We start from the raw sequence: 12,489 nt of genomic DNA, 5'->3' as shown, positions 1-12,489 counted from the left end.
ATAGATAAAGCCTGACTAAAACATGGAAAAGACATCATATAAAGGCTTAAATCAGGCTGAGAGTATGAGCTGTAATTACGCTCATGCAGCAGACAGCCTCTATTGCAGGCCTTCTCTCAAGTTAGCGTCTCGCTCGTTAATGTAAGACCGTAAAACGCTGCCTTACATTAACGAGCGCAGCCACATCTCACAGAATCAAACCGAGGGTTAGAAAGAAGCGCATGTTTCACAAGCACCTCAGGCTCAAACAATACTTCTTCAGTGTATTTATATTTCATAACTACAGAGCATGCTGTATGCTGAGGCGGCACTTGGGAAAATTGCACTTAATTGGGTCTAATTGTGAAAAGTGAGGTTGCTGAAACAGGTCTCATGCTGAGGGAATGGTTAATAACAGCCTGCGTGACACAAATTCTCCATCATCCCGAGCACAGGGAACTTCCACACAGCTCCATCTTTCCACATCATCCCTCTCATCACCAGTCATCCATCCTGCAGGAATCCAGAGGTTCGGATCTGCTGTTCGGATCTACTGGATGATTTACAAATGTCTGGTCACAGTGCAGAATCAGCTGGGGGTCATGTTGAGAGCGAGTTGTTTAGGTTAGTGTAGTTTAAGGTATGAAGAGATTTCTGTTTTAGGAAGCAAGGAATGGAAATATGACTGATTTAAGGAATCCTGAATGGAAACAATGCTGATTTAGTAAAGTAAAAAAGGAAATATTACTAATGTTATTAGAAGTAAATAAAAATAGAGATGATTTAGGGACTACAGTATGAAAACATCCAGGTTTAGGAAAAAAAATAACCATCAGATGATCGAATTTGTGAACAAAACATGGAAATAAAACAATTAAGGAAAATAGAATTGAAATAAAGATGATTAAAGAACTATAGTATGGAAATAGTCCCGATTCAGGGAGAAAATAATGAAAATATTCCTAAATTATGGAACAAATGATGAAAATATTCCTAAATTATGGAAAAAATAATGGAAATATTACTAATGTAGAGAATACAGAATGGGAATAGTGATAATTTAGGGATGGAAAGTTAGTATGGAAATATTCCTAAATTAAGGAACAAAGAACAAACATGTTCCTAAATTAGGGAACAAATAATGGAAATATTCCTAACATAAAGAATACTGAATAAACAGTGAATAAACAATGTAAAACTCCTGATTTAGGGACTAAAGTCTGTAAATAATGCTGATGCAGGAAGTATTGAAATGTTGTGGATTTAGGGAACAAACAATGAAAAACATCCAATTTAAGGGCTAAGATCAGGAAATAGTGCTGATTTAGGAACTAAGGTATCAGAATGTTGTGGATTTAGGCAATAAACAACAGAAAACTCCCAGTTTAAAGACTAAAGTCTGGAAATATTGTAGATATTTGGACTATTGGTATTGAAATGGTCTGGGTTTAAGGACTAACATATAAAAATGCTCCTGATTTAGGGACTAAACAATGGAAAAACTCCTGATTTAGGGACTAAAGCCTGAAAATAATACTGATTTAGGGACTAGCTTAGAGGGAAAGTATTGAAATGTTGTGGATTTAGGGAACAATCAATGAAAAACATCCAATTTAAGGACTAAGGTCAGGAAATGTTCCTGATTTAAGGAATAAACCATGGAAAAACTCCTGATTTAGGGACTAAAGTCTAGAAATTATGTTGATTTAGGGACTAAAGTCTGGAAATGTTGTGGATTTAGGGAACAAACGACAGAAAACTCCCAGTTAATAGACTAAAGTCTGGAAATAATGTAGATACAGGGACTAAGGTATTGAAATGGTCTGGATTTAAGGACTAACATATAAAAATGTTCCTGATTTAGGGACTAAAGTCTGGAAATAAGGACGATTTAGGGACTAAAGTATTGAAATGTTGTGGATTTAGGGAACAAACTATGAAAAACACCCAAATGAGGGACTATGGTCAGAAAATAATCCTGATTTAGGGACTAAAGTCTGTAAATAATGCTGATACAGGGAGTAAAGTATTGAAATGTTGTGGATTTAGGGACTGAAATAGGAAAATATTCCAGATCTAGTGAATAAAGCATGTAAATGATGCTGATTAATAAAAAGGCATAAACTGTGAGAGATCCTTGATGATAGGGTATAAAATCCTCTCCTTCATGCTCTTTATGTGCAGTAAAAGGTATTTGTGCCCCCTGGTGGACATATGTGATAAACCCCTATCCCGGCCCTCACCCTGCACTCACTAAAGTGGGCGAATCAAGCCAGAGTCAGATGTGTTTTCCAGAGCATCTGTTTATATCTTTATTAGCTGTTTCTAGGCTGAAGAACATACAAAAATACACAAGTAAAGAACTATAAACTACCAGGCCTAAAATAGTCAGTGTAATGAAAGCCTCACTATGCTCCACACACACACACACAAACACAAGCTGACCAAGCACGAGTCCAAAAGGCTTCTGTATATGCAGCTCAGGTCAGGAAAGAGGGCTAGCTGTGTTTGCTGATGGTCAGTGAGTTTATTAGACTTGATGGTGATTGTTCTGATGTAAAGCGAGAGGAAAAGGCAGCTGCAGCTCTTTTCAGCCCAATCCCCCCACACTGAAGCCCCCGGAGCTTTATTTACCTTCTGGTGGGAGGACTGAAGTGGACCAGACGGTCAAAAAAGGTGCAAAGTTTGTTTGTCAGATGGCCAGACGAGGATGAAATTGGAAATGAGGGCTTGTGCACGGCTGTCAATACCACTTCTGTCCGGTATCAGCCTTATCCCATCGTACCCTGTTAATTCAACATTCACTGATAATGCACTAAATACACTGAGAATCATAATTCAATAATAATTTATTATTAACTACACTCATCTGGTCATTCTATTTTTATTAAAACACTCCATTAACTCCATATTAATAGAACTTATTAGAGTTAAGGACTGGAGATTGGAATGATAATAATTAAAAATGCATATAAAGCCACTAATTGTCTGTTAAATATGCTAAATAAATATTTTTCTTGTACCAATAAACCAACAGTACGTACATACATCTCACATTACCTCCAAATCTACACCATCGTTCATATATTGCTTGTATAATGTACAGTATAAATGCATATAATGGTCTACATACAGATAACATACTGTACTGACTATATAATACACTGTATATAATGTAAAATATGTATATTTGATATATTTATATATATGTGATATATAGTATATAAGCGAAATAGTGTTTTCATGTTGAATTAGGTTGCAAATATCACTAATAAACTGTATTTGCCTTTATTCATGAATACATACAGTATAATATATCTTACATTGGTTATATACATGTATATAATATACTGTATGACCCATACAAATGTTAGATATACATGCAAATGCATGTGTTATGTCATTTACAAGTTTATAATGTAATAAAATATAGTGCATACATGTAAGATATATACATACAGGCATATGCACATATATAAAGACTAAACTGACACGTCTTCTTTTGTGTCGGTATACACAATATCCTGGTTTACTTACTCTAGTAGTATATAGCATATATTATATATTTAATGCATGTATATAATATAAAAATATAAGCTTGTACATAGAAATGCATGTGTTATATATGCATATAATATAATATAGGACATATATATATAAGATATATACATGCAGACAAACAAATGTGTATGCACACATATAACACAAACTGTGTGTATATGTTTAATACATGTAAATAACATATATGTAAGCTGTATTATACTGTATGTGATCATAAATCCATAAATCCATGCAAATGCAGTTCATCTATACTACTTTAATCACTAAAACACTATTTTACTTAAGTAGTACAAATATTATCCTTCATTATATCTTATATGAATGTATATAACACACATGTCGGACATATATTTAACTTCATTTCTAATGTTTTCAGCTCTTTTCACCCCTAAAACACTATTTTACTCACAAGGAAAACTTAGCGAAATCTAATCACGGGTCTGCATGCTCAAAGCAAACAGGCATCCTGAAGCGGCATGCCAAGATTGGGCAGATCAGCCTCCTAATTACAGTGGAGCTAAGCGAAGGGAGGTACTAGTGTGGTAGGTGCTTTTTTAATGATGCAAGGGCCAGATAGAGTATAAATACCCTCATCATTGTGCTAGACAGCAGCAGATGCTCAAACGTGCTCCTACCATCAGGATATACAGCCTTGGGAGCCGCTGGCGCTGACTTTCTTATTTATTTGGAACCAAAGTATGCCGGTATGTGTCCTGAATGTCTCTCTCTCTCTCTTTCTCTCTCTCTTGCTCTGTTCTGGGTAGATTCTGCCAGGCCTAATTAGGCCCAGACTTTGAGAGGCAGCCCTGTATGGCAGGTGCAGGGGTGAGGGGGTAATGTGCTGTATAGATGTGCTGTATAGACCTTTTGGAATATGGTGTGTTTTAATGCAGCTGGGTTTGGGGTTTAGAGTCACACTGAATACTCATGATACGTCTGAGAGGTTTCTTCACATCTCTGGTCCTCCAGGCTCAGGCAGATGATTCAGAAGTGAAGCCTGTATCTCATCTAACCAGACTCAATTGCTCTTACAGATTTAACCTCAGACAATGGACCTACGAGTAGCGAGCATACTGTCCCTCCTGGTGGCCCTGGTTGCCGCCCACGGCGAGAGATATGTTGTGAAGAAGGTGATGAAGGCACCTCAGTACCAGCCGTACTCAGTGAAAGGCCATGGTAAGTGACCCCAGCTTTCCACTTCTCTGAAGAACAGACGCTCACTGAGAGGTTTCCTCCTAAAATGTGGAAAACAGCAGAAAACCAGTGCAGGAGTGTAAAGTGTGAAAAAGCTAAGAACAGAACAGGCTTCAATTCAAGCTGCAAGTGCATTGCACTGATTGGTTGGGGCAGTGCACTCATTCAACCAATGGCGTTAGGTTTCTTGCCTTTGGATTTGAATATCAGCATAAGAGTCTTTCAGGCCTCAAAGTTCAGTCTGATGAAGAGCTGCTTTAGCTAATGTATATCGTTTGTGATGTATTTCACATATATTTATACATTAAAAATTATAATTTTTGATTATTTTAGATATTATAAACAATATATATTGCATATATTTTACCAATAGGCAGTTCTTTAAATCCATATTTGCAGGACGACTTTGCAGTAAAGTTACTGAAGCAGCATCTTCTCTAAAAGCAAGAAAAAGTAAACTTCATTCTAAATGTTTGCTCATATGAAAACTGCTATTTTAAAAAATATAACACATTAAATGTATATTTTGGAATATTCTGACAATATAAAAGAGTACATTTATTTTGCCAATGATACTAGTGTTTAGCCTAAGTTTTTACATTGATTTTTACATTATTTAGCCACTAAATGTCTGTAATGCTGTCTGTAAATAAGAAAATGTTAATTATAATTATAAAATAAAATAAAATAAAATGTAAAAATAAAATAAATTCTAGACAAAACAGTAAAACAGACTAAAATAAATTATATAAATAAAATATGTGAATATGTACAATTCGCAGACTTCCATTTAAACACAATTCCATTTAAAACCATGTACTTTTAGCTTTAAAGCTCATGCAAAGAAAGCCTAATCTCTTATACCACCAGAACCATGGTTTCATAATTTATATATAATATATTCACTTAGCTGTTCTTTTTTGTTTTGGGGGGGTAGGATGATTTGTGGAGTCCCTCAGGGCTCTATTTTAGGGCCTACAAACAAAAGATGCTATTACTGATTACTGGAGTGCATTGTACAGCATTGTAGTTGTAAGTGAGCCAGTGTGAGCTACGGGACCTGGGGGGGGCTTAAAAAGAGCTCTGTGCTGTATGAAACTCAAACTGCAAAACAGGCAAAGTGTAAGTTTTAAAACAATGGCCTTTAACTGGAGAACAACAGGCTTTAAACCACTCTGAAAAGTGCTTGGTTTGGGTGTGTCGCAGTGACAACTAGACACAGCTGCTTTAGCCCGAATGACCCAGGGGCTGATGTAGTTTACACACCCGCGAGTGTGACCACATCAAGGCTCCCATAAAACAAGGGCCCTCAATTTCATCCTCTGGTGCCATAAATAGTTTAATATGTTTAGCTTTCTGGGAGAAACCTGCAATATCCGAGAGCCAGTGGAATATACAAGAATGAGTTATTGCAATATGGAAGAAAAGGCCTTGTACAGTGTTTTTACACGCTTGCAGTGTTTATACACAGCACGCCTGCACTGGTGGATCATTCCTCATGTTTTTTTCATCATTTTTTCCTTCTTAATGTTTAATTTTACAGCCGATTTTAGCCAGTTAGCCTCATTTTATTGACATGTAGTTAAATAAGCAGACAGTTCAAATATTATTACAATTAAATATGAACAAATATCTTCATAAGGAAAACAGATTTCAGACAAAAGGCTGTTTTACAGCGCTTCTGCATCCCGCCACCAAAACATTTCGAAGTACCAGCCCATGCAGTGTTGTTGAGCACCTCAGTGTGCACTTGTCTCTCCCTTGCCTCCATGCTAATGCACTGGTTAGTATGTTGCATAGCAACAGTGGAGAGAGGAACCCTGCTTTTTAACCTCTTACAATGACACCAAGGCCACGCCAAATGCATCCTCAGACACGTCAGGCCACAGCAGGGGCTCAAATCCCAGTGATATCTACCCAGTGCTTTTACTGGGCGTGGCCTTATGTGGTTACGAAAACAACCCAAAGCAGTGGGGTTTGTCAAATTTGCCGAAGCAGGGTTTGTTGATGAGGGGGGAGGGTCTGAGACCACCTGGTACTTTGAGAACTTATGATATGATAATTAATACAAAAGATAATAGAGCCCAATGCAGAAGACCCCCCCCCTCCCCCCATCCCCTCCCAGATTATGCTATTAATGGTCAATTAACAAACCGCTCACTAACATGCCTCTTATTTTCTCCTAGTTGTTCCAGTAGCAGGAGAGCCAGGTGCCCCAGGTGAGCCAGGCCCTGCTGGACCCCCTGGACCCCCTGGACCACAAGGCGAGACCGGTGAAGGAGTGCCAGGACCTCAGGGACCACCCGGGCCTCCTGGACCTGCTGGCTATTCTGTAGCTGGTAAACCAGGCACTCCAGGTGGACCAGGCAAACCAGGTATACCAGGTGCTCCTGGACCTAAGGGAGAGCCTGGTGCATCTGGTCCTCAGGGAGCAAGGGGCGCACCTGGACCTTCCGGCAGCCCTGGGCCTGCCGGTTTATCTGCTTCTGGCAAACCTGGACCAGCTGGGTTGCCTGGAGCAATGGGACCAAGAGGAGAGACAGGTCTTAAGGGACACCCAGGTCTACCTGGAACCCCAGGACAGAAAGGAGAGAGGGGTGTTGGCATTCAGGGGCCTCAAGGTGAGAGGGGTCCATCTGGACCTGCGGGAGCTACAGGGGCACCTGGCCAGCCTGGTGTAGGTAAACCAGGCAAACCTGGATACCCAGGTGAGCCAGGTAAGTCAGGCACACCTGGTCGTGATGGGGCACCAGGCTCTGTGGGACCACAAGGACCAAAAGGCCACACCGGAGCTCCTGGAGTAGGAATTTCAGGCAAACCTGGTGAAAATGGTGCTCCAGGTTTGCCTGGTCCTACCGGCCCTAAAGGTCCTCAGGGAGCAACTGGAGCACCTGGTACTCCTGGTGTTCCAGGTTATGGCAAACCCGGTGCCAATGGTCTGAAAGGTGATACAGGCCCAGCAGGTAGCCCTGGTACTACAGGTCAGAAAGGTGAGCCAGGTGCTAGGGGAGCCACTGGATATACAGGTGCAACTGGTTCCATGGGCCCAGCTGGTCCTCAGGGTGCAAGAGGTTTCCAAGGTGAGAGGGGAGCTCCAGGTGATAAGGGTGACACTGGTCCAATGGGGCCTCAGGGCATTAAGGGACATAAGGGAGAACAGGGCCCACAAGGTATTGAGGGAAAACAGGGTTACACAGGTGCAACTGGCCCACAAGGCCCAAGGGGAGCTACAGGTGCTACAGGAAGCAAGGGAGATACTGGTGCCACTGGTGCCACAGGAGCTCCAGGTGTAACTGGGCCTGTTGGACCCAAGGGTGTTACAGGACACACTGGCCCAGTTGGTGAGACAGGACCTGCCGGTGCCCCAGGCGCAAGAGGCCCTGCTGGCCCCTCTGGTCCATCCGGTGCACCAGGTGCTAAAGGTCACCCTGGTCTTCCTGGGCCACCTGGCCCAGCAGGTCTCACTGCTAAAGGAATTCCTGGACCTCAGGGTCCTCCTGGACTTCCTGGATCTGATGGAGCTCCTGGTGTGTCTGGACCACCTGGTCCTCCTGGCCCACCTGGTCCTCCTGGCGAGGTTATGTTTGAGAAAGCCGGAACCCCCGCTGAAATCATGGTCCCTTATGTCAAGACCCCTATGTCTGCATTTACCGTTGCAACTGTGACACCCTATCCTCCAGCTGGTAGCCCCATTAAGTTTGATCAGATCGTTTACAACGCAGAGCACCACTATGATCCCGAGACAGGTCTCTTCACCTGCCAGGTTCCAGGAATCTATTACTTCTCCTACAGCATGCATGTGAACGGAGCTAACGCTTTGGTGGCACTGTACAAGAACAATGAGCCCATTATGTTCACTTACGATGAGTACAACAAGGGATTCCTGGACCAGATGTCTGGCAGCACTGTCCTTCAGCTTAATGAGCAGGACACTGTTTACATTCAGATCCCTGATGATGAGGCTAACGGTGTCTTTGCTGCCGACAACGTCCACTGCTCCTTCAGTGGCTTCCTGATTGCCTCAACGTGATAGGGTGATGATGCCATCCCTTAACACCTAAACCCTCTTGCTGTTTCTCCAACATGAAAAATGTCCTGCTCATCTAGGCAGGTTGTTTTTTTTGCTTTGGAGAAATGGGGGCATCTCAACTTGAAAACATACCAAGCAGTGGGTGCTAGTTAAAGAAGGACCTAATTTATGTAACAGGTTATCAGGGACAGACAGACCGTTAAAAGTCAAGAACAGTTATCTTTATTTACGTTGGGGGGTGGAGGAAGCATGTGAAGTTTAACGTTTATTTCATGTCCTGACAATTTCCTGCGTCACTTTTTTTTCTTTTTCTTTCAATCACAGAGGGTGATTTTCCTTTGTTTGTTTTTTTGTTTTTTACTTGTTATTGGTGACTTCCTTTACTTCCTTATTGACAACACAAAAAAGAATGTTTTCCAGACATCCTTGCATCTGACTTGAATATTGTGAAAATGGTCAAATTGATCATAAAGAAACATACAAGACAAAACACTTTAACATAAAACAAAAATAATAACTGTGCATTGTAAACCGTATCGATTACAATAAACTATGTCTTAAAGAACACTGGCCTGTTGTGGTGGTCTCTTGACTTGTTTCAACGAGGAAAAACAACATGCTGAAGCACATACACCACCAATCCACCCTAACATCACCATAACATAGCACCACCTGCTAATATTAGGTAAGGTCACAACAGCAGATCTGACTATTCGACTATTCGAGGCCTGGACCTCTGAAGACCAGACCTCTGAAGGTATCTGGCACCAAGACTAACCTTAGCAGTAGATTCTAGTAGAAGTCCTGTTGTGAGTCGTGAACAGTGGGCGGCGTCTCCATGAGCATCAGTGAGCCTTAGGTGCCCGTGACCCTGTCGCTGGTTCAGTACTGACCACTGCATACTGGGAACACCTCACAAGACCTCAAGGCCTGATGTTTGGAGATGTTCTAGAACATCACAGTTGGGTTCTTGTAAAAGCGTCTTGCGTTTTTCCTGCTTCCAAGTTTGGTTACATTGACAGAAGAACTAGAAGAACCATTTCTGTCTTTCAATGGTTCAATGGATGGTTCTTTAGCCATTCAAACAAGCTCCAGGAAGAACCTATAAATTGGCAGAACCTTCACAAAACATGAGGCCTTTCAGCACAGTTTTTCAAGGGCCCAAAAGTAGTAGTAGGGACCCTTTGCGGCACCAAGTGTTTACAACTTGCCCTCCTCTGTTCTCAAACTCAGGCCACAAGTTTCTATGCCGCCAAGTCACTTGTTTGTTCCCTCAGTTGGGATAAACCAAAATTTTTCAGCAATTTTAGCACAGCCTTTGAAATCTGAAGTGCAAAGCCATAAACACGACTACTTTTGTTTGTGTTGGTTTAAGCCAAAGAGGTTAACAGCGAATACCTCTCATTTCAACCGTGTACCCATAGCTGGGACAAGTTTGGGAGTTTGGTATCCCTCGTTGAGAATGTCCATTGTGTCCCATCACCCTTAAAAAGTTACTGGATAGGTGGGGAGACAACAGGCACAAGTCAAACAGAAGCCACTGGGTGGAGTTTAATCAAGCGACTGGCAGCCACAAACCACAGGCAGCTGAAGGCCCTGCCATCATCTGAGGAGGTTGTGGTGGAGTTAAAAGGCCGGGGGCGAGAGGGGGTGGAGGCTAGAGCTGTTTCTATCTTAGAACAGCAAAGGGTTCCCATCCAGAGGTGGAAGCCACGAGTTTGAGGCCACCATCCAGTGCACAAACTAGGAGCATGGTGGAATATTGGGTGAAAACACACCCTTCCCGTGGCTGCTAGATTAGTGGTGGGGTTAATCTGGGAGTGTAGAAGCTGCATGGTTTAAAATTGGGTTTAAATACTGACTGTGGTGCACTAAAAACACCCCTGTGGTGTCTGTTGTCGTCCCATTTATACTTAGAAAGCCAAGGGTTTACATGGGTTCTGGAAAGGAAACATCTTCCAATGTGTTGAGAGAAATAAACCTGTCACTTCGAATTACGGCTGAAATGGCTGCTTTTTAGAGGCAAAGTACGAAGCAAGGCAAGGAGACAGGAAGGTGGAGGTTCTCTAAATGGTTACTTGGTTGTAAATTGTTCAAAATTAGCTGTGAATCAGAAGCTCCAGAGAAGATGCAGGGCCTGTATGGGGAAATTAATGAGGAATCGCACCAACAGACCTTTATCACAGTCACTGCGTCGTCACGTCCGGTTCTGAAGGGTCCGTTTACCAGAGCGCTCACTGGTTTTCAACCTGACTTAAAGAATCTACACTGGGACTACGTTCAGACGGTGGAGCGTATCAGAGTCAGGCCCGCTAGGAATCCTCCTGTAAAGCTTGGCAGAGCTTAGCAGAGCAGAGAAGCCGAGAGACGAGCGTCTCTTCATGCTAACACCTCATCACCTCATCTCTGACTGGACCGACTGAAGACCGGCACTGACTGAGCTTCATTCTGGAGGAGGAAAAATGAAGCTGGCAGGTTTAGCTCCTCCCACTCAGTCCATGTAAACATTAGCAGTATTATCAGTATTAGCAGAGCGCCCTGAACCCCACAGCAAGCAAAGAGACACAGCATCATATCTCTACATTAAACTCCTTACCAAGACCGGGTGCTGTGGGGATATGACCCAGCACTAAGGGGTCCGACACGGCACTGAGGGGGTCTGACACGGCACTGAGGGGGTCTGACCCGGCGCTGAGGGGTCTGACCTGGCGCTAAGGGGTCTGACCAGGCGCTGAGGGGGTCTGACCCGGCACTGAGGGGTCTGACCTGTCACTGAGGAGATCTGACCCGGCGCTAAGGGGTCTGACCAGGCACTGAGGGGGTCTGTCCCGGCACTGAGGGGTCTCACCCGGTGCTGAGGGGGTCTGACCCGGCGCTGAATGGGGGGAATATAAACTCAGAGGATCCACATCTGACCACAGCAGCGATGAGCAGCATCCTCGGTTAAACACTCACTCATCTTCCCTACAAAAACTCTTTTCAACACATTGGGCCCTTTAAAATAATAAATCATTGAGTTGTGTTTAATATTATTATTATTATTATTATTATTATGCTGTATTATATACATTGTATAATGGTCAAAATGTCAGATGATTGATCACCGCCCTTATCCCAAACTCCCCAACACAGTTCTTCCACTGCTCCACAGCTCCTCAATGCTGGGGGGCTTTATACCTCTCTAGCCCACGCCTGGCATTATTAGGCAGCATGGTTCTGATACGTTCATCATGTTTACTATCTGCTCCAGAGAGAGTCCTATTCTATTGGCAGTACTTCTTCTCTACAGGGACTAGACAAGCTGTGTGTGTGCATTTGCACATCTGTATCAGCAATGGGTGCAACTTCCATTAGCTGAATGTATTCAGTAGGAGGGGTCACTGTGGTCTTGCTCACTTGCTGTTAGACGTTTGATGTTTTGTTGCTCTTTTGATGTCTGTAAAGCTGCTTTGTGACATCATCAGCTGTAAAAATGGCTATACATATCATTTTGGTTTGATCATTGAAGCCCAAGGTCTCAAAAACCACTGACCTCTTTTCCACAGCAGGGCCAAATGGTCACTAGGGCCATGCCGTACCACTCCGTGCCGGTGCTGACCCATTAGACCATGCACACCAGACACAGTGCACACACAGCGTCTAGGCTAAAGTAGCACTAGCTAGCTAACATTAGTCATCTGTTAGCATGGCGTAATCTGCATGCATAAATCACACATATTTGGGTT

General features: G+C 42.7%; 1 protein-coding gene across 1 annotated transcript; it reads left to right on the top strand.

Moving 5' to 3' along the window:
• The first annotated feature begins 4,589 nt into the window (after window positions 1-4,589).
• Window positions 4,590-8,764, top strand: col10a1a (collagen, type X, alpha 1a). Its single transcript, XM_072690238.1, has 2 exons — window positions 4,590-4,716; window positions 6,921-8,764. The coding sequence occupies exons 1-2, from the start codon at window positions 4,590-4,592 to the stop codon at window positions 8,762-8,764; spliced, it is 1,971 nt and encodes a 656-aa protein (XP_072546339.1).
• The last annotated feature ends 3,725 nt before the right edge of the window (window positions 8,765-12,489 follow it).

This window comes from Salminus brasiliensis, chromosome 10 (assembly GCF_030463535.1).
Source record: "Salminus brasiliensis chromosome 10, fSalBra1.hap2, whole genome shotgun sequence".
Lineage (NCBI taxonomy): Eukaryota > Metazoa > Chordata > Actinopteri > Characiformes > Bryconidae > Salminus > Salminus brasiliensis.
The sequence above is the reverse complement of the archived record's forward strand: the minus strand, read 5'-3'. Positions and strand labels throughout refer to the sequence as shown.

Coding starts and splice junctions, on each gene's coding strand:
- col10a1a (XM_072690238.1), top strand. CDS start 4,590: ATGGACCTACGAGTAGCGAGCATACTGTCCCTCCTGGTGGCCCTGGTT. Junction 4,717..6,920: donor GTACTCAGTGAAAGGCCATG/GTAAGTGACCCC, acceptor ATTTTCTCCTAG/TTGTTCCAGTAGCAGGAGAG.